The sequence below is a fragment of the Trachemys scripta genome, chromosome 1 (genome assembly GCF_013100865.1).
Source record: "Trachemys scripta elegans isolate TJP31775 chromosome 1, CAS_Tse_1.0, whole genome shotgun sequence".
Lineage (NCBI taxonomy): Eukaryota > Metazoa > Chordata > Testudines > Emydidae > Trachemys > Trachemys scripta.
In genome coordinates, this window is record NC_048298.1 from 294,691,021 (window position 1) to 294,714,341 (window position 23,321).

The 23,321-nt window shown below is 39.3% G+C and overlaps 1 protein-coding gene across 17 annotated transcripts in view; it reads left to right on the forward strand.

The window, feature by feature from the left end:
• The first annotated feature begins 1,825 nt into the window (after nt 1–1,825).
• POSTN (periostin) overlaps nt 1,826–23,321 on the forward strand; it is a 50,857-nt gene continuing 29,361 nt past the window's right edge. For 16 of the 17 annotated variants that reach the window (XM_034758577.1, XM_034758580.1, XM_034758585.1 and 13 more), the window contains exons 1-9: nt 1,827–2,007; nt 3,471–3,569; nt 10,598–10,662; nt 12,010–12,167; nt 12,894–13,058; nt 14,402–14,548; nt 17,811–17,952; nt 22,102–22,314; nt 22,563–22,697. In XM_034758577.1, coding sequence (XP_034614468.1) covers nt 1,886–2,007; nt 3,471–3,569; nt 10,598–10,662; nt 12,010–12,167; nt 12,894–13,058; nt 14,402–14,548; nt 17,811–17,952; nt 22,102–22,314; nt 22,563–22,697 — 1,246 coding nt within the window. In that variant the 5' untranslated portion in view covers nt 1,827–1,885. Of the gene's footprint in view, nt 2,008–3,470; nt 3,570–10,597; nt 10,663–12,009; nt 12,168–12,893; nt 13,059–14,401; nt 14,549–17,810; nt 17,953–22,101; nt 22,315–22,562; nt 22,698–23,321 lie in introns of all 17 variants that reach the window. The other variant, XM_034758581.1, reaches the window with a different exon arrangement.

The following is a 23,321-nucleotide window of genomic DNA, read 5'->3' on the forward strand; positions in this document are numbered from 1 at the left end:
TGTGATGGGGCAGCCAGAACTGCATGCAGTATTGAAGGAATCATATAGTGGCATTATGATATTTTTCTGTCTTATTATCTATCCCTTTTCTAATGTTCTATTTTTTGACTGCTACTGCACATTGAGAGATGTTTTCAGAGAGCTAGCCATGATGAGTGGTAACAGATAATTTAGACTCCATCATTTTGTATGTATAGCTGGCATTATATTCTCCAATGCGCATTACTTTGCATTTATCAACACTGAATTTCCTCCGCCATTTTGTTGCCCAGTCACTCCGTTTTGTGTGATCTCTTTGTAACTCATCACAGTCACCTTTGGACTTAACTATCGTAAGTAACTTTGTATGATCTGGAAACTTTGCTACCTCAGTGTTTAACCCCTTTTTCCAGATCATTTATGAATATATTGAACAGCACTGGTCCCAGTACAGATCCCTGAGACACCCTGCTATTTATCTCTCTCCATTGTGAAAACTGGCGATTTATTCCTACCTTTGTTTCCTGTCTTTTAACCACTTCCTGACAGGGCTGACGAAAGGGGGGGAAGCCGGTACAAATTACCAGGGCCCGGCTTCCCCAGCTTCCCCTTCCCCCCACCCCCATCAGCCCTGTTTAGCCGGTCCGCCCTTGCTGGGGGGCCCAAACCCGCTCTTGGCAGCCCTGCTTACTGATCCATAAGAGGACCTCTCCTCTTATCCCATAACTGCCTACTTTGCTTAAGAACCTTTGGTGAGGGATCGTGTCAAAAGCTTTCAGAAAGTCCAAGTACACTATCTCAGCTAGATCACCCTTGTCCACATGCTTACTAGCACCCTCAAAGAATCCTAATAGATTGGTGTGGCCTGCCCCACCTGCCTCATAGGAGGCTTGTGAGGACTACTAAGGCCATATTTACACTATGGATGCTATAGCACCATAGATATGGGGCCGTAACTGTACTACTGTAACCCAATAGTGTAGATGCAGACTACAGTGATGCAAGGTGCGTATTTCTGTCACAGTAGGAAGTCCATCTCCCCGAGCAACAGCAGCTAGGATGATGGAAGTATTCTTCCATTTCCTCACTGTATCTGCACTGGGGGTGGGTGGGTCGGCATGGCAATGGCACTCCCCGCGGGGTGTGTGTGGATTTTTCACACCCTGAGCACTGTAGCTATATCAGCCTAAGTTTTAAGTGTAGACCAGGCCTTAATTAATGTCTGTACAATACTCAATGTAAATACTAAGTATTATTATTATTAAATTAATTCACTAGTTAAGCTATCATTAAATTATATTACTAATTAATAAGTGTATTAATATCACTTTTTCTGATCACACAAACACTATCTCACGTTAGTGTTATTGACAAGTATTGATAGTGACATTAATCTGTTTCACTAATAAGATGACTGAACTCAGGTTACAATAGTGAACACACAAAACACAGTAAAAAAAAGCGAGGAATAGCTCTGTGAGGCAGAGACAGTGTCTCCCTCTGTGTTTGTGCCACACCTAACACAATGCAACTCTGATCCCGTCTGGGGCAGCTAGATGCTTCTGTATTCTAAATATCAAATCATAAATCATGCTCTAAAATTCTTTTAACTACTCTGTTGTTTTAAGTGTCAACTGAACAAAATGATAAACATCTGCTCTTTATAAAGTAAAGAAAATTAGTCACAATGGTGGGAGAGGGGGATGACACATGCTTTGCATGTTTGATGAATGGTATTAATTCAACTAATTGAAGCTGGCAGTTTGAAGTTGCTATTCCTGGAAGGGTCTCAGGTTGATACAATGTTCCCTCCCACAACCCTGTAGCATGTATATAAACTGTGAGCTCTCCAAAACTTTTTGCCAGTTCTCTCCTTAGACTAGGCAGGAGGAACAGGGGATTAAGGATGAAGATCCTTTTTTTATCCACCTTTTCCATTTTTTTGTTGTCTGCTTTTGATCCAGCAGACTCTTCTGCTCATTATGACAAGATTTTGTCCCATAGTCGAATCAGGGCACGTGAGCAGGGGTAAGTACGTGTTTTCTCTTTTATAATACCCTAAAAGGAGTGTTTTAAAGTTCTCTCCCCTACACGGAGCTCAAGATTAGCCATAATATTAAAATGAGATTTGTGCACTGTAAATTCTTACTGAGTGTGAGTCAAATATATTATTTCTAAAATGCAAATGGTATGAAATATATTTCCAAATTATTTTTTGTAGAAAAACCATCCAAAATAAGATTAAATATTGTTAAACTTTATGAACTGTTTGAAAGCTAAAAATTATATCTGAAGCTAAGTAAAATACATGTGTTTCAGTATCATTGAAAGTAATTATAGTTTACAACAGATATAATGTGTGATCAGACATGTTTAACATGGCCCATTAAATATTTTACCAGCATTAGTGTATATTCCACAACATGTACTTTTTTTTTTCTCGTAGTGAGAAGTATGAACTCTACCCAGTTCTCTGGTAATTTGTAAATGCACAATTAGAGTACTTTTCAAAAGTTCACTTCCCACTTAAGCTTTATAATAATATTGCACAGTAAGACACTGAAATGCAGTGATTAGAAGTTATTTATTTTAACAAATTGTCTCAGAGTAAATATTAAGGAGTCTAAACATATCTGTTTTAAGGTTTATTAGTAAAAGATAGTTTAGCTCTGTGGGTTTTTTTTTTTTTTTTTTTAAATAATCAAAAGGATTTTTGCCCCCCTGCTTACAAGATGAACGGGGCTTTGTAAAATAAGAGTTTAATGAGTTCCTCTTTTGAAAAGTGTTATGTTCTAACACTCCGACAGAAAAATTACTGTAATATATAAATTAGAGACAAAATGGAAATTTGCTTTTGAGGAAATTTCTCTTTTGCACACAACAACATTACAAAGTTTTCCTTATTTGAATTTTCTGACTTTTTTTATACAGCAGTTTACCCTTTGGTCCTGTGTAATTACTAGGCTGTTTACTTAGGTGCTCTTGACATTCCAGACAGTGGCAATCCAAATAGCTGATTGAGTTACTGAAGAGGGGGTTCCTTCCTGGATAAAGAGAGAGTCAGCTTTCTGCCCTTCCCCCTCCCCATGACATACAGCCACACAGCTGTGCACAAGACGAACTTTGATGAAAAGAGCTCGGCAATAGTCACTGTTCAGTCCCTAGCGGATGGTAATTCACTTCAGGAAAAAAAATGCAATGCATAATAAAGCTTGATTAGGCACAGCTGGCAGTGACTGTTCACTAGAGATACAGTGCTGGGCTGGCAGACGGGGGAATCACCTCTTGCTTCTAGGGAGTGTGGTCTTTCCAAAGAACTCAATAGGGCGGTGTCAGGAGCTTGGACAGTGGTTGACTGAAATCACACCTGCTCTGGGAATCAGGACCAGATGTTCATTTCTGGCTCTTGTCCATTGAATACTGTATTCAAAACTATTTTTAATCACACTTTTTCAAATATGTACAACGACTTTGTGGTTTTTTTTCTCCAGTCCAAATGTCTGTGCTCTTCAGCAAGTTATGGGCACCAAAAAGAAATATTTCAGCACCTGCAGAAACTGGTATCAGGGAGCTATCTGTGGGAAGAAAGCGTAAGTGCTATTTGTTTCCTGACTATCCAATATTTACAGAAATGTTATACTATTATTACAGAACTCTTCTTCTTTAGAGCTATATTACATACTTGCTTCAAATGCAGATCTCCCGTTGCTAGCAATGGCAATTTGGAAAATGACAACACAGTGCAAAGCACTTAAATTCCAAGTGCTTTCCAAATAATCCTCACAACACACATTTAAAGATGATAGAACTGAGACAGAGGGCTGAAGTGACTTGTCCAGTGATACAAAGGGAGCAACTATCCAAGTTGGGGACAGAATTCAGTATTTCGTGGCTCCAGTCCTGTGCCCAAACCACACCTTTATCTATGTACATGGAACAAGAATAGAATATTTCTAAGGATTTGGGGAAGTTATTTTGTCTGTTGTTTACTAAGTCTAAGTGATTTTGGTGTCTTTTTAGTACCTTAGAGAAATTTGTTTCTTTACGTTTATTGTAATTGTGACCTCATCATTTCAAGATGAAATGAGTTGTTTCATTATCCCATGATGGTGATGACAAATTTCACTTCAGGGCCATAGCATCAGAGTCATTAATGCCTCCACTTGTGGCCATTCACTATCTTTAGGGCATACTCACCCAACCACCTAAAAGCCAATGCAGAACTTTTCCTTCACCACTTTTCTTGGTGCTGCTGCCATGAGTGACTAGTACAGCTGGTTAAATCAGGATCCTTAGAAAAAGCTATTCTGCCACATTCTGCCACTATAGAGCCACTAAACTATCCAATTAGTATTTTTACAACATTCCACCTTTTCTTTAGCTGCTGAACTACTATTGGTTGGATAATTTATTCAGCAACTGTGGCAAAAATCATTAAATATGTTAGACTACTAATCTTGGTCAGGCAGATCTAAGATAAAAATTTCAAATGTGCCTAAGCTAAGGAGGGATAGCTCAGTGGTTTGAGCGTTGGTCTACTAAACCCAGCATTCTGAGCTCAATCCTTAAGGGGGCCATTTAGGGATTCTGGGGCAAAAATCAGTCTGGGGATTAGTCCTGCTTTGAGCAAAGGGTTGGACTAGATGATCTCCTGAGGTCCCTTCCAACCCTGATATTCTATGACTTAGGCATCTAAGCTCCATTTTCAAAAGTGATTTGGGCACTTAGGCATCTACATCTTATTGAAAGTCCACGGGACATGGTCTTCTAAATGCCTAAAATACTTTTAAAAATGGGATTCATGCAGTAAGTCATTTAGATGCCGTTGAAAATTTTAGCCATTGTATTAAAAAAAATAATGATAGCAAACACCCAGAACAGGAAGTGACTGACATTTTCCAAGTCATTTAAAGGAACATTGTCACTTTCCTTTACTTCATGGCTATTTTCAAAACCAATTAAACATTAGAATTCATTTTTAGCCTTTGCTTTCAGCTTAAACCAGAATTCCTAAGTAAGCCCTCAAAGCCTCAAACACCCATTAATTGATTTATTTGGACTTCAGTAAGTACTCACAACCTACATTGTTGCTACTGGGCATTGTGCACACATTAAGAGAAGTGTAACCCATCAGAAGCTTAGATATCATGGTGAAGTGCATGATGTAAATGCCTACCCAAATGTTCTTCACACTGATACAAATTAGATTTGTGAATTCACAGTAGCTCAGCAAAGACCTGAAGCAACCCTGTACTGTGGTTGCTACTGGTGCTGGTCAGTGTTAGAAGTTCATGAGACTGTTTTGCATTTCTTGAGATTCCTGACAGACATCCCATCTTGTGAGAGAACACTGGAATGGCCCCTAAGGAAAAAAGAGTGGGAAGAGATGGAGGAGGAGAATATGGCCTCCAGTTTTTTTCTTTTTTTCTTTTTCTTTCTTTTTTCTTCTTTCTTTTCTTTCTTTCATCAGTGTGTCAGCATAGCATAGAATTATGGGGCCAGTTATGTTTTTGATACACTAATCAAGCAAAGTTTACAACATCTAGTCTTGTGATGCAACTATTCCAATAATTCTGAACTCTAAGGTCAGTTGAGATATCAGGGCTAAAATCTGGGCCCCACTGAAGTTCAAGGAAAAACTCCCCTTTACTTTTATGGGGCTAGGATTTCACCCTGGGCTTTCTGTTATTATAAACTTCATATTTCCTCCAAGAGCCACGGATTAACAGCTGTATTATATTAACATTATCACGAATGATACAATGACATTCTCACCAGAATAGGTACAGATACCTCTTTGATTCTCCAGAAGCTTCTCTGGAATATAATTTAGCATTTAGAATTCTAACCCTCCCATTTTGAGTTAGACTGATGTTTTCGCAAGATTTTTTATTTCTGCAGCTGAGTCAGGATCTGTCTCCCCTTTATGCAATTTGATCAGCTCAGTTATGCATAAGATTGGGAGATTCTGTGGAGACAATGTAGTTTAATTTCCAGGACTCAGATTGGTGATATAGAAGTTGCGTTTGATCATCCTTCCAACATCTAGCCTGGATTTCCCAGGCACTTTAGTTGGTTTTGTGGTCTTTCTCCCTTTCAGTCTTTCCTTTTCCTCCTGATGATGTTTCAATGCAATACTGACATCCATTTTCTTCAGAGCACATGGTGTAAATTGTCCAAGATATTTATTCACCATTTATGTAAAGCCTGCCTTACCACTGTCCTCTTAGCACAGCACTTTCTTTCACTAGTGACACATTAGGGAGAAGGATGCTTCCTGAAAATGCTTTAGACTGAACTTCTTTGGACATTTTCAAAGTTGATTTTGGAACGTTAGTTGCTTCTGCAGACTAACTGCTTCATTTATGTCATGTCTTGCCAATACCCTCTAAGTGAAAGACTGCTGAGTGCTTTAAGATGACATAGAGAATCATTATTCAGCTGGCCACAGTGGTAGCATGAGTTATTTTTTTGTGGCCGGAGACATCATGACATGACAGAAGAAATATTTTGAGTCCATGAAGAGATTTTACAGTACTCAAAATAAGATTCCTTAAGTGTAGTTTGGACTCATTGACAATGAGGTTACACAAAGGTATCGCATACATTCTGAGCACTGCTTTGGCACTTTTGGGGTTGTGCAAATACTAGAAAGAGTAGATTTGAGGAAAACTTTGGATTGGATTTGGATTAAATGATAGGCATACTGGTACTTTTTGTGTGGTAACAGTAGAACATCTGGTATAATTTAGATGGTGCCGAAAGTAATGTAATTATTAACAGGAGATTTTGAACAACACCAAAAACAGAACTACCACCATTCCTAAACAGATTAATTTGCTTCCTTCTCATTTTAAAAAACTATGTTATTTCTTATAGTTATAACAGTTCCATGGTAACTCCCTTCAAATTGTATATTCTGATCCAGAAAATGTACAAAAGATACCAAAAGGATCTACATTCTATCATTTCCCATTTCCAACTGTATTTACAAATTCCCCAGCTGAACTACTGACCTGAGGGCTCTGTAGAAACAGGGGCCCTATTGGATCATAAAGGTGTTTGTCGTTTTAATAGTATATTATGCCTGCTAACAAGACAGATAATTTGCAAACAAGCCGCAGGGCCACTCTGAGCTATGTCAGCCATCAACAGCCCCAAGAGGATGCTTGACTATCCATAGAGATGCCCTGGCCATGCCCCCTCTTTCCTTGGGAATGCCCTGTATCCCTGGGGATGAGGTGGGAGTGTCATAGAGCTGGTTTTCTTTACTTAGGAATGCAGCATTACATCATTATCTGAAGAGTCACTTCTCTTCAGTAACATCACACCATATGCTGAATTTGCAGAAGTACGTAGCTGAAAGTTTTTTGGATATTAGTGTAAAGGCAACTTTGCTTTGGATTTTATACAATATCTCTCTATGGGGGGGACGGATGGGGGACTGTGGTCTTTTTTTCCTCTAAATTGTCCTTCAACCTGAAAGGTGCCGAGCAACTGCATCTTACATTGATTTCAATAGAAGCTGCCTATTCCACCTACCTCAGCATCGGGCTTATTGACAACCCGCACTCCATCACATCTACCCACACTTCACATACACTTGATACATCAGCTTTCTAGTTGCAATCAACCATGAGAGAACATATGGCTTTGGATACTAAAAGGAAGAACTGGCCAGACTTTAATTACTAGCAGTCCTCAGAGGAAGCATGCTGTATGTTAAAAGTAATATGATTACCCAAAGGTATCAGCATTGTAGCTCTTGGCCAGAGAAGCATTTCCTTTGTCCATTGTGCTCTATAGCCAGTTTTCTGCCTCACATAAATTGTACTCATATCAGAGTCAGTCTTTTTTCTGCTGAATATGGTGAAGAAAAGTAAACATGCAGTGTCTGATTGGTGCTTAGTCCCCCTTTTCCTGTTATCAAAACCTAAGTGAGATGTCAAAACACACAGGATATTTTCCAGTTTCCTTTTGGAATATTTTCTCTCTGAAAGAAGTATATATTCTTATAACAAAGCAATTTTCTGGATGGCAGATGCTAATTGCTGGTTTGTGGCAGAGATTCCTCAAGAGCCAGGTTTTGTCTGACTCTAGCATGGGTGAGCAGGAGGCATGGGAGGAATGGTGCAAGGAGCCTTCTCCCCACACTTGTGTGCCTTGTGAAAGGGCCAGGAATCACTCCAAAAGTGAATCTTTGGGTGCACAGGGTGGGAGGAAGCAGGACAATTGTTGCATCCTCTGTGATAGAGCGGGTTTCACTATTGCTGCTTGCTTAGGAGTCGGGGAAGGCACAAACTTTCTCCAAACTAAATCTAGTCCTACCCATGCCAGGTTTGCATGCTCACCTACCTGGTGGAATATGAAGCCCACAATGTAAAGTTCTGGGGGATGGGCGTAAAGTGAATTGTCATCATCCACAGAGAAGTATATTACAGACTGTTGAACAAAACTTTTTTGAAGCTCAGTTAGAATTGTCTTGTGTAAGGTTTCGCCAGCTGAAAAATAAATAGATTCATTTTAAAATCAGATTAAAAAGAGAAAATAGGGAGTCAAACAACCTACATTCATAGCACAAACAAATCTAACATGGCAAAGCAAATTCTCTATAATGGAAAGCACTTTGTTCTTTACCAGCTATCACTTTGCAATAAATTATGTAGCTCAGAGTCTCATTTTAAACTCATGCTTTGTAATGTTGTTTTTATTCCAGTCTGCTTTCATTTTTAGGTTTTTTTATTTTTAAGATTTAAGATTTTATTTCATCTTCAAATAGATTTTTATCCCAGAGTTCTGAAAATTCCAACTTTCAAGTAATTTGAGCAAGCCATTTAGTTTAATGTATTTGTTGCTAATACTTTGTCAGCTATCAGAGGGGTAGCCGTGTTAGTCTGGGTCTGTAAAAAGCGACAAAGAGTCCTGTGGTACCTTATAGACTAACAGACGCATTGGAGCATAAGCTTTTGTGGGTGAATACCCACTTCGCCAGATGCATGTCAGCTCTAACTTGTTACAAAAACCTACAAGATCCCACACAGCTGCCTCTAGGGAGCTTCCAGCTTCAAAACTGAGATCCTTGAGCCACATGCATTAAAAAAATCATGTAAAGCTCTGATTGCATGTTTTTCTAGTAATTCAGTCTGCAGTAATTACTTTGAAAAGCAATAACTGCAGAAGAAAGAGTTTAGAGATTTATGTTACTTTTCACGTTTCAGTAAGTCCATATAATTTCCTGGGTTTCTTTATCCTCTAGCAACCACATTCATCCTTGCCATAACTCCATTGACTTCAGTAGAATTGTGCTAATTTACAGCGGGGCTGAATTTGGTTAAAAATGTCTATTTTAAGGTTGTTACTTCCTTCAAATCAATAAGGTACAATAAAAAGCAAACCATAATGCTGAATGCAACATTACATAGCACCAACCTGCTACTGAATACGGTTTATACATTCAAAGGTGAGGTGATTTCCTTGAACAACTATACATCAGGCAGTAACCAGTTTCCAGCTCAACTCCATCCTCCCCTTCATGGCTAAGCTCTCACTTCCTCTCTGTTAGCTCTTTCCTTCATTTGTTACAATCTGGCTTTCACCCTCTGTACTCTAACTAATGAGACTAGGGTGACCAGATGTCCCGATTTTATAGGGACTGTCCCAATTTTGGGAGCTTTTTCTTATATAGGCACCTATTACCTCCCACCCTCTGTCCCAATTTTTTACGCTTGCTATCTGGTCACCCTAAATGAGACTGCTTCTCACTAAAGTTACCAATGACCTTTCCCTTGTCTTCTCCATATTCCTTGATTTTTCCCCTGCTTTCAACATAACCAGTCAGTCTTTATTGATTCTCTCCTTTATTGGCTTTTACAACACTGTTCTTGAACAGTTTTCCTTTTTACCTCTTGCATTTCTCTTTCAGTGTTGTCCTCAGTGGCTCCACCTCCTCCCACTTTCTGTCAGCATCCCACAGGGCCTATTCCTAATCCCCTGCCTTCATTCCTTCACATTATCCCTGGGTGGTCTGATTTGCTTTCATGACTCTAATGACCATCAATTTACTCTTCACATGTAGACTATTGCCAAAGCTTGGCGCTTTTTTTCTTTACATTCACACTGTCAAAAGCTTGTCCAGGCTTTGATAATCCTCCCCATCCCTCCCAACCTTGATTCTGTTCATCCCTCCTGTGATCTTCTCTTTGGTTTTCCAATCCCTTCTCTCCTAGCCAAAATGTCACCATCAGATTCATTTTCTTCACCTGCTACTGCAATCACATCATTCCCCTTTATGAGTCCCTTCACTAGCTCCACTTCCCCTTCCACATCCATTCCAAGCTCCTTGTCAACCTTCATGACTGTGGATGTGTTGTGTATTTAAAATGCTATGTAGCTACAGAACACAGTACAGTGCAGCCAGTTAATAGGGTCTGATTTGATACCAACAGAAAATAGGCTGCTGAATGTTAAAAAAAAAAAAAAAAAGATGATTAGGTAACTCTAGCCAAGGAAACTGAATAGAAGTAGATAATTTGTAAAAAAGTAAAACTAAGATAATTAACTGTAAATGGTGTCATTTCGTTTGTACTTTATTTAATCTAGTTTTATTTATACCCTGCAGAACTGTCTTGTATGAATGTTGCCCTGGCTACATGAAGTTGGATGGAATGAGAGGTTGTCCGGCAGGTACAGTCTTAGATGCGCATGATCTTTACATATGGGACCCATTCTAACACAGGAGATTTTTCAGAAGTGGTCTGTAATTTTGGGTGCCCAATCTGAGACATCTAGAGCTTGTTTCTCAGAGGGGATGATTGAGGATCCACAACTTCATTTGATGTCCCTGAGTGTGGGCAGCACCACTGGAAATCATCCCCACAGTGTTTGACATTGGACACCGAACACTGAGGCATCCATAATTAGAGGCCAGTTTTGAAAATTTAAGCCAAAACCCTTAAAATATGAATCTGCCCACTATGGATAATCCTGGCAAGTCTTGGTCCTGCTGATGTGATAGGTTCCCTGGCAGCAGAAATATCACAGGCCCACTGTGTAAGGGGACAGGATTTGGGGGAATTGTACATGAGTCATACGCGAGGAGGAGGAACAGTTCAGTGGTTTGAGCATTAGCCTGCTAAACCCAGGGTTATGAGTTCAATACTTGAGGAGGCCATTTGGGGATTTAGTTGGGGATTGGTCCTACTTTGAGCAGGAGGTTAAACTAGATGATCTCCTGAGGTCCCTTCCAACCCTGATATTCTATGATTCTTGTGTGGTGTACAGTTCCCTTCTGTGTCACTTACACAGTTGCTTGCAGTGGACTAAGCACCATTGGGTAGGGGGAAGGATGGTGTAAAACCAGGTATTGGAGGTGAGATGGCACCAGAGTGGGGAGGGATGGGTATTAGAGGTGCATAAGAAGGTACCAAGTACTACTCAGTAGAACTGGCAGGTCATACAATTTCCAGTGCAACATCTTTTCATGGGAAAGTGCTGGTGTCAAAATGAAAACTTGCAGGAACTTTTCAATTTTGTCCAATTTTCCTATAGAAACCAAGCAGATTTTCAAAGGGTTTTCTGCCAGCTCACCTGTCACATGGGCTGCCAGGATCCTGGATGCCCCAGGAGCCTTAACTCAAGCCAGAGTTTTCAGGACTTCTAGGCTTCTCAATAACCTATCAGATGGGCAACTTGGGGATTTTGTTTAGAAAAAATAAAATCAGAATGCCATTTAAATTTTTTCTAAACAAAAGTTTCAGACCTTCACCTCTCCACAACTTGGGGTGGAGAATTCCTCCCCTCTGGATATTTGTTGAGTTATTTTTTCTGGGCACTGTCTGCAATGACGATTTGGCATATATGGCAAATTCTACTTAATTTGAACCCAAATTATGGAATTTTAAAAGCAATGTTTAGTTAAAAGGGTTTTATTAAGATGATTCTCTCCTCCAGTTAAAACAGTGGTAATAGATAATGATTTTGAGAGACTGACTTGTCAAAGAATTTACAGTACTCTTGTCTTGTGTATTTTAGTTGCTCCTATTGATCATGTTTATGGTACCCTGGGCATTGTGGGAGCAACCTCTACTCAACAGTATTCTGATATGTCAAAGCTGAGAGAAGAGATTGAAGGACGGGGATCATTCACATTCTTTTCACCAAGCAATGATGCTTGGGAGCTGTTGGATCGAGTAACTATATATCTGTATATCTCTCTATACACACACACACATTAATGTTATGAGTGCTTTTTTTTTTTGTATCTACAGTAGCTGTGTTTTAAACCACATTAGAAACAATGATGATTTTTTTATATATCAGAGATAAATATTGAAACTCAATTATTATATTATTCTAAACTAAACTATGCTTAAGGAACACAGGTATTTCTACATTTTAAAAAAAAAAATCTAGAAACAATGAACACCTGCAAAGGATATCTGTTTGAGCACCGTCAAAGAGAAATTGTTTTTATGATTGTTTCTCAGCACCCTGAGTACTTGTGTGATTGGATGCTTTATAAATACAATTATCATCATTAGTCTTGTCAGCGTAGCTTTGGGAATAGTTTTGAAAACTGAAGTAATTCCAATAAGGGAGGGTGACTGACATTATTGTGCATGACTGTAGGGTACTTTCCCTAGAACTACAATGTTAATCAAATCCAGTACAGAACCAAAAAAAAAAGCTTGAATGCCTTGCTTATGTAATGAGGCCTGCTGTCTTTGATACTTAATCAGTCTAGAGAATCCTCTAGCCAGCCGCATACCAGGAAGGTATGTAACTGAAGTAATTTACCTAGTCAAATGAAATATACATTCAAAAATATGTTGCAAGCGTATTTTGTGGCAAAGAAATCTGTATAACTAGCTGATTAAGATTGTCCAGAAAATGTCTAACTGAATCTTCTTCCTCAGGAAATTCATAGTAATTTAATTGACAATGTAAATATTGAACTGTACAATGCCCTCCACAACCATATGGTAAACAAGCGTATGTTGACAAAGGATCTTAAGAATGGCCTGACTCTTGTATCCATGTACAATGATCAGCAACTGCTTATTAATCATTATCCTAATGGGGTAAGTTTATTTCCATAAGCTTCTTTTATACCGTATTTCAGAGTGGTCACTTTCATTAACTCTGTGCATTTTTTTTTTTTATTTATCTAATGAAGAATCGATAAAGTCATAACAAGATTATCACTTGGCATGTCAGTTATACATCTTACCTTACAAATGCTAGGAATACAGAATAAATCTATCCATTAAAGGACTCTTTCATAGACTGAAGGCTAATTGCTAAGAAAGGACTGGGTAACAAGAGCTAATTTTTGTTTTAAGAAAGTTGTAAAAACACGGAATGAACTTTCCTCTGAAGAGGTATCCTTTCGTGGATAGGACAGATTATTATCCTTCTAAATATCAGAAGTTAGATTTATTACACACTTTTTTCATATATTACTAAATACATTTCAATTAGATTTTTATTCCAATTGCAGCATGTGACAGAAATATTTAGTCGTAGAAGAAACGCTTATATTATCTTCCTACATGGGATTTAATTTTTATAAACCAGGATTCCCAAAGTAAAGTCACTAGTATTTATTTTCTTAAATTCATAGAAACTACATTTTAGGTTGGCACTGAAATTAGTGTAAACCAAAAGCAAGAACCATTTTAACCATTCAGGGAAATGGAATGCTAAACAATTGTAATATGGTTGGAAATCAAGATGACCTGCACAAGTTGATCTATTGGTAAATCTAGGTGCACAGGCACTGACTTTTGTTTTTGCCAGTTTGTGCTCCTCTCGCCCCCTCCCCCTTTGCGAGTGGTGGGCGGGTCGTCGGGGGAAAGAGGCTGGGTCGGGGTGGAACCTTGGGGCAGAACATGGGCTGGCCCTTAGGGGGAAGAGGCCAAGCAGGGATGGGGCATGAGGGGGAAGAAGGCTGAGTAGAGGCAGGGCCTCAAGATGTAGCGGGGGCAGGGCCTTGGGGCAAAGAGGCCAAGTGGGGCAGGGCCACCCAGAGGATTCAGGGGGCCTGGGGCAAAGCAATTTCGGGCGCCCCTTCCATAAAAAAAAGTTGCAATACTATAGAATACTATATTCTCATGGGGGCCCCTGCAGGGCCTGGGGCAAATTGCCCCACTTGCCCACCCCTCTGGGCGGTCCTGAAGTGGGGGCAGGGCCTCAGGCAGAGCTTGGGCAGAGCAGTGGGTGGGTTCATGGTCCGGATGCTGGGGCCTACAGAAGATTAATCCAGCCCTGCAAGTGCTGAGCACCCCCAATTTTTTTTCAGTGGGTGCTTGAGCGCCAGAACACCCACAGAGTTGGCATCTATGGCTAGGTTGATGTCCTCCTTAAAAATAAATTAAAAGAGATAGGATGCTTAATATTCTACTGTTCAATTCTTTAAACATAGGTTGTTACTGTTAACTGTGCCAGAATCATCCATGGCAACCAGATTGCTACAAACGGTGTCGTTCATGTCATTGACCGTGTCCTGACCCCTGTTGGAAATACCATTCAAGAGTTCCTTGAAGCTGAGGATGATGTCTCATCTCTTAGAGTGAGTGGGGGGAAATAAAATGCTAACAAGCTTCTTTGGCCTTGTAATTTTCCTTTCTTTTTCTGTAGTCTTAGATGTAAGAAAAGATTATTAACACATTGTCAGGGGAGTGAAATGAACCAAATCAAGGATCAGTCCACCAAATGATACAAGATCTATATATTTTTACGTAAGTTCCCAGTCCTGCTTTTGTGATAGTCATGTAATTGACATCACTAGGCCAGATTCTGGCACCCTTATTCGCAGTGAGTAGTCTTTACTCCTTGAGCCCTGGGGCTGTTCGAAGAGTAAGGTATCACTCAGTGTGAGTACAGATCACAGAATCTGGTCCTGTCTGATCAGAATTAGATCCAAAATGGGAAAAATAATTAAAAGTAATGGAAGTAATAGAGATATCATCATGGAAGCTTAAGTGATCCAGTTGGTTTCAGAAAGTTGGTTAGAGAGTGGTGAGAAGGATATTTACTCGCTGGCTTGGGCTGGGGCACCAGGATATTATGGAATCTTTCCAAGGCTCTCCCTCACTCTCTTCCAGAACTGAAAGACTCTCTCATTTGCCTTCCTTTCCTCTGATTTCTCTCATCTTTTCTTCCTTCTATGGAAGAAAGAGAAAAGTTAGAAGCAGCGGAGAACAGAGAGGGCCCAGCAGACTCCCTCTTTGTAGCATGAGGAGGTGAGAAAAACTATGGAAGGTGTGTGAAGTCAACCATTATATGGGGCTGCTTTTCTTATTTCCTGGTCGGTGGAGTCATATACAATGTCAAAATATAATTGTGCTGTTATGCTCAAATGACAAAGGGGAGACATTCATGACAAAATGTAACTATAATTCTTATATAAACCCAGACATCTTAATATTAAAGATAGTTTTTTAAATAAATTGGCTTAGAGATGTTCCCATCTGTTCAGCAACATACCTCAAGTACACTTACACTGTTCTGTAAATAACTATATTAATCTAGTTAATCATAGAATCATAGAAGTTAATCATAGAATGTCAGGGTTGAAAGGGACCTCAGGAGGTCATCTAGTCCAACCCACTCTCAAAGCAGGACCAATCCCCAGACAGACTTTTGCCCCAGATCCTTAAATAGCCCCCTCAAGGCTTGAACTTACAACCCTGGGTTTAGCAGGCCAATGTTCAAACCAGGGGGGAGGGATAGCTCAGTGGTTTGAGCACTGGCCTGCTAAACCCAGGGTTGTGAGCTCAATGCTTGAGGGGGCCATTTAGGGATCTAGGGCAAAAATCAGTACTTAGTCCTGCTAGTGAAGGCAGGGGGCTGGACTCAATGACCTTTCAAGGTCCCTTCCAGTTCTAGATAATTTATTTCAATGTTTTATATTGTGACACTGGAATTAGTAGGTTCTGTATGAATGAGCTTATTTAGTCTGCAGAAAAGAAGAGTGAGGCGGGATTTGATAGCAGACTTCAACTACCTGAAGGGGGGTTCCAATGAGGATGGAGCTAGGCTGTTCTTAGTGGTGGCCGATGACAGAACAAGGAGCAATGGTCTCAAGTTGCAGTGGGGGAGGTCTAGATTGGATATTAAGAAAAATATTTCACTAGGAGGGTGGTGAAGCACTGGAATGGGTTACCTAGGGAGGTGGTGGAAACTCCATCCTTGGAGTTTTTAAGGTTCGACTTGACAAAGCCCTGGCTGGGATGATTTAGTTGGGGTTGGTCCTTCTTTGAGCAGGGGATTGGACTAGATGACCCTTTGAGGTCTCTTCCAATCCTAATCTTCTATGATTCTATGAACTCAAAACATGATAATCCCATTGGTCTGAGTTCCAGTTTAGGGCAGGTTTTCAACAGGGCAAATCAAACATCAAAAATGTTAGCGGCTCAATTCAGCTATGCCTTCAAAAGTTTTGGAGTAAATCCCAAACCCACTGAAGTCTAACGGCACAGCCCCTGTCAACTTCAATACAGCAAGGATTTCACCCTGGTGTTTATCTGCACTTGTCTGGATGTAGCCAAACCTTTGTATCTGAACAAATGGTGTGAAAATCTTATGCTTTCTTGAAAGACTCCTAATTCTTTCTAGTATCAACTGGACCAAAGCTACCTATAAAACAGCCTCTCAATATATTTTTTTCAGTATACCTATTTTTCTGAGCATAGACAAGCATATGGGCAGGGGGAGAACTTAAAATAAGCAAATTAAGAAAACTTTTTTCTTTAATCAGAAAAGGGTTGGTTTGATTACACTTTTAGGACAGGAATTGAGTTAGTTCATATTTCATTCAGACTGATTCCCACATACCTAGTTTCCAGGAAGTAAAGATGAACCCCTATTGAGGTTAGCTATTTCAATCCTAGTTCATATCTACTGTGATTAGATACCTTTCATCATTAATGTCCATTAGCCAATCTGAACAAAATTGAAGGAATTAAACCATGTAAACATGGCTAAATGCATTCTTATGCCTTAGGAAGGGTTAGGAAACAATGTACTGTACAACAACACATAATTCACTAGCTGTATTATGAAAGATTTTTTACCTTCTTCAGAAGTATCAGGTCTTGGCTTCTATTCCAAAGGTAAAACAGTGGATTAGATAGACCCTTGGTTTCATCTGCTATGGCAAAACCTATGTGCATATGTTCTTCAAGGCACTAAACTTTTTCAGGATTCTTTGTATTCATTTAACCTAAAGGTTTGTATATAGAATTTCACTTATTCAGCTTTATTTAAATTTACTATTGAGTGTTTTTGTGTGGTGGATGAATCTAATGAACTACATTCAGAACTACATTCTGATTTGGACTGGAGTAACTCCAATCTATCTCAACTGAAATCAACAGAGTTATGCTACATTTGAATCATTATAAATTGTATCAGAATTGGGCTCTTTCTTAATATCTGCTAAAATATCAAAGAAACTCAGAAGACTGAGCCAAGATGTTTCCCTAGAGTATTTAGTTTTCTACATTTTTTTTCTGCAATTTTACTTATGTAAACAGTCTTTTCTCTGAAGAATATTATAATTCATTTCAACATACCACAAACTTATCTGGATACAAATCCTAAAGTGCTAAATCATAATATGGTATCAGTTGCACGGAAACTATGTGCCAAATTCTACCTACAGATTCATATACAACAACTTCCACTGTTCTCAATGAGAGATGAATGTGAGCATTCAAGTGCAGGATTTGACCCTCTGAGGTTTCAGAATTAAGGGTTTTGCTTTTCTGCACCCGTAAGTTTAATGTATTTGAACAATGTTCTCAGTAAGCAATACATTTCTTTTCTAGGCTGCTGCCATTACATCTGGTGTATTGGACACACTTGGAAAGCCTGGCCATTACACACTCTTTGCTCCTACTAATGAAGCTTTTGAGAAACTTCCACGGGGAGTCTTGGAAAGGATCATGGGCGACAAGGTGGCCTCTGAAGGTACATCAGTGATTTTGTATATGGGAAAATGTGAAAATATATCAAACATAGTCAAAACAGGAATTAGCAACAAAGGGTTTATAAAACCATACACATCTCTCAAAAGAGTGATCAGAAAATTATAGCTGTTTGTATTTATTTAATGGAAATGGACCTCAGCTTTATAATCCAGGGCATCTGGATCTGGGCTTTTGCCTCAAACGCCATCTCAGCTATAGCTCTTTCATAGTAAGAGTATATGTATTCTATGGGCCAAATTCTACTGTGTAAACTTTTCAAGGGATTGTCTTATTTTTTTACAGAGCACAGTGGGGCTGCAATCCTAATTCAGCCTGTTGGGTACTACTGTAACACAAAGAAATAAAAAGCACAGACAATTTGGTTTGTGAAATGCTATGCACATGTATGTGCTGTGTTAAAAATAATAATAATTACCAATAAAATAACCTTCAGTTCATTTGAAAAGGGTACTCAAGACAATTTGATTTTACTTCCACAAAAATGTACACTGGTTCCCAATCCCACAGGGATCCAACATGTTGTTTATGGGTAAAATTTTCTAATGCACCTAAGTGATTCTAGAAACCTACTTCCCATGGACTTTCATGGAGACCTAGCTGAGTCACAGAGGTGCTTTTAAAATGTTTGCCCTACATGCTTTAAACTGGTTATTCCTATCTCATGCAGGCAGAATTGCCATTGAAGTTTATGGAAGCTATGCCTTCAGGCCCTTTACTGACAGGCATAAATTGGAAAACAGAGCAGAATGTGCTGGGCCAGATCGACAAGTGGTGTAAAGTGGTGTAGCTAAATTGACTTACACCAGTGGAGGATCTGACCCACCATTTATTAATGAAGAAGAATCATTTAATGATGGCTGTACAAGTGCATTTTAAATAATGGGGCAGATGCCAATTTTCTTGTCCTACTTATGTCTGTGGTGTGTAAGTGAAGGTCAAGAAGGAAGATTGTCTTCAGTTTGTCTGTGCAACTATGGTTTCAAGACAATCTAATTTTAATCCTTTAAAAAGATGTTACCAGTCACTGAACCCCAGTCCTTAAGCAGATTGTATGTCTATTACATCACTTTCCAGCACATTTATCTGCAGTGGTCTGATACTTGGGGATAAGAATCCTTTAACAACCAAGCTGTCAAAAGAAAGACTATGCATCTAATGCAATCAACATTGGTTAAATGCATGCATAGCTCATAAGATGTACTTTCCACAGAAAGGAAAAGGAAGTCCCATTAGAGTCATTATAGTTGTAAGTTACAGCTAACATCTGTCCTTCTCATTAAGAAAGGGCAATTGCTATATACAGTACTGTAGGAGTCAGAGTTTCTGTCGTGCTTTAAATTTCCAAAATAATAATAATAATAATAATAAAATAAAATAAAAAAGCCAAGGGATTCAGAATAAGCATTATGAGCAGGATGTCTGAAAGAAATCTATGGAAACTATGTTGTAAAGACTGAGACTGCAGTTTCCGCATGCACTGTGCTGCATATTTGAGGCATTTTAAAGGTGAACTGCAAAGGGCACTTTTATGCCTTTTGGTAAGTTCTCCTTTATGAAGATTAAAGATGGTTCAAAGTTTTCTTCCCAAACTAAAAAAACAAACAAAACAAAAGTTGGGGGAGGGGAATTTAGACGTATCAAGTTTTGATTTCGTCTTTTCTTCTGGAGCATTCCTGGGAGGATTGGAATCTATGGGATGTTTCCTAATTTATTGAAGTGTGTGTAATCTTTCAAAAACACAGGTTTTCTCCCAACTGTTTGTGAGGAGTAAGATATTAAAGCAGTAAGTTAGTTTATTTATCCAATTCTCCAAGAAGTCCTCCAGCAAAAAAGAAAGAACTCAGGACCTGATGAGGATGAGGGAGGCAGTCTGGGGACTGTAACAGTTACCTGATTCTCAGAACATGAGAATGGCCATACGGGGTCCATCTAGCCCAGTATCCTGTCTTCTGACACTGGCCAATTCCAGGTGCTTCAGAGGGAATGAACAGAACAGGAAATCATCAAGTGATCCATCCCCTGTCACCCATTCCCTGCTTCTGGCAAACAGAAGCTAGGGACACCATCCCTGCCCATTCGGGCTAATAGCCATGGATGGATCTACCTCCATGAATTTATCTAGTTCTTTTTTGAACCCTATTATAGTCTTGGACTTCACAACATCCTCTGGCAAAGAGTTCCACAGACTGACTGTGCGTTGTGTGAAGAAATATTTTCTTTTGTTTGTTTTAAACCGCTGCCTATTAATTTCATTTGGTGATCCCTAGTTCTTGTCTTATGAGAAGGAGTAAATAACACTTCCTTATTTACTTTCTCCACACCAGTCATGATTTTATAGACCTCTATCATATCCCCCCTTAGTTGTCTCTTTTCCAAGCTGAAAAGTCCCAGCCTTATTAATCTCTCCTCATACGGCAGCCGTTCCATATCCCTAATCATTTTGGTTGCCCTTTTCTGAACCTTTTCCTATTCCAATATATCTTTTTTGAGATGGGGTGACCACATCTGCACGCAGTATTCAAGATGTGGATGTACCATGGATTTTTAAAGCAGCAATATGATATTTTCTGTCTTATTATCTATCCCTTTCCTAATGATTCCCAACATTCTCTTAACTTTTTTGACTGCCGCTGCATACTGAGTGGATCAGGGCAGATTTGTTCTGGTCCTGGACCCACATAATTTATAGTAGCCTAAGGATTGCTCTATCTTGTGCTAGCTAGCTATGGTCCCTAAGGGAACAAATGCCAATTATTAATCGGCAGAGCTCCAGTTGACCCTTGTTATGACCCTAACAGCGTTTGTACACTCTGCTGAGGGTGAGGCATTAGGAATACTCTGTGTCACGTTAAACAATCTGCAAGCTCCCCTACTCCAGGAGAATTCTCATTAGGGCCAGATCAGGCAACTTGCCATCATCTGAATGGCATAAAGTGGCAAATGCTGGAGGGAGGGAATCTGGGCTGATACTTGGAATGTAAAAAAATAACCAAGAAAAGAGAAATTTTTGAAATCTCATAGAACTTCTTTATGCATCATAAAAAAGTAAAATGTGATTTTTTTTAAATTGCTTTTGAGTTCACCTATAAGAATTTCATCTTGTCTTCTGGGCACCACACCCAGAAGACTGGACTCTGAATCTCACTTCTCCAATATGTACCAGAACCCCCTCTTGTATATTTGACAACAAAAAGGAAGAGAAAACTCTGCTGGGGCTATACACCTGTGACCTGAATTCTGTCCTTCATCATACAATGAAGGCAGCAGGGTTGCCCAGGGACAGAATATGGCCCACAGTGTTTTCAGTATCTGCAAAAAGTAAAGAACTGGAAGCAGAAGACAGTCCTGTAACACCTTCTTTAAATTCCTCCACAAAGTTCAGACCACCCAGGTTATCCTCAGCTCCACATAACTAACAGATTCTCCCCACTGCCAGCAAGTAACCACATTTCACACTCCCTTCATTTTACAGGGAAGAGTAAACATCTGTGTCTATTACCAGCCTCTCCACAGACTGGTTGCAGATGTTTAGTGGCTGACAACTAATGACACTGGTGTATCTGAAGGGGTAAGGCCACTAGCTAGAAAATCCTCTCACTGGATCACTAGCAGGAGGTGCACTTTTTCCCATTATAAAAAAGAAAAAAAAAAGGAGAAACAAAAAACCCCGTGGGAGCTACTAGAACCAAATAATGAACATTAATAATAAAATCTGAGGCTTGGTTCTGAATACCCAATACAAAATATGTTGAGTTCCACCAGCAACCTAATTTTACCCCTGACCATTAAACTATATCCTCTGGAGATCTAATTAACAGACTAGGATGATATCATGGGAATCACTAAAAAAAATTCTTAACCATAATGTGCGATAGCAGTCTGCACTTATGAGTTCTTGTACAAATAACCCTATTTTCAGTGACCAGAAAAAAGAGTTATCTGTACAGCCATTAAGAGAATATTATATTTTGTATTTTTCAAACTTGGAATGAAAAATTATGGGAAATAAAGATAGTTATTCAAAGTTATATTGTAACAACACTAATTCAGTCAATGCATTAAATTGTTTTAAGCAATCCTGTTACAATCAAGTGCCTATACATGGACCTGTCTCTTCTTTTCTCCATAGCTCTCATGAAGTTCCATATTTTAAACACTCTTCAATGCTCTGAAGCCATCATGGGTGGAGCAGTCTATGAGACCTTGGAAGGGAGTACAATTGAAGTAGGTTGTGATGGTGAAAGCCTGACTATAAATGGAGTCAAGATGATAAACCGCAAAGACATTGTGACAAGCAACGGTGTTATCCACCTTATTGACCATGTGCTGATTCCTAACTCTGGTGAGTAACTGACATAGTTTCATGTATGTATCACAGAGATAAGGAATGTTGACTACAAGACATTCTCCACCTGAGAATCTATACAAGCCTGTTTATTGAGAGGACCTGTGTGCACACCTCCTCTGTACCTTATCCAAACCCTCTAAACCCTCTTGTATTGAATTGTAATTTGTAGGGAGGGCAGTGGCTGAATCAAGAAAACTAATTAACAGGCTGAAATTAATTATCTTTTCCTTTATCAATTGCAGCCAAGCAAGTTATTGAGCTTGCAAATGACCAGCAGACCACCTTCATAGACCTTTTGGCACAGCTGGGATTGGTTTCTTCTCTTAGGCCAGAGGGACAATACACTCTGCTGGCTCCTCTGAATGTTGCTTTCTCAGGTAGGTAGCCTTGGAGGGGAATATTCCCTCTTTCTGACATAGTGTCAAAAGCATCTTTTCTGCCATCATCGTTTTCTAAAACAAACTTTTTCCCCCAGTCTATGTTTTAAGACTGCAAAGAATTGGCACAACTGAGAATAAGAGATTCTTTGTCCTTTTCAATATGCACAGTGGGTAAAATTTACCACTGTGCAGAGAGACCGCAGAAGACCTATGTGCCACTTGAGTCTTACTTAAGCCTACACAATTTATTTTATTCAGTATATTGAGAACCTCTTTATTTGATGGGAAAAGTAGAGTTAAAATAAGATGCAAAACGTACCCTAATGCTTAGCAGGAGAGCTGGATGAATAATGTAATAATATATTACAATAAATCCCCTTAAATTCACTAGAGTTGTCGTCAGAACCCCCTTTATTTACTGTCCAAGTAGTTTCACACAAGCACATTTTTATTTACCATGATGTATGAGCAAAGAGAAAGTGTCACATATGTCAAGTATCAGAAGGGTAGCCGTGTTAGTCTGAATCTGTAAAAAGCAACAGAGGGTCCTGTGGCACCTTTGAGACTAACAGAAGTACTGGGAGCCTAAGCTTTCGTGGGTCAGAACCTGACCCACGAAAG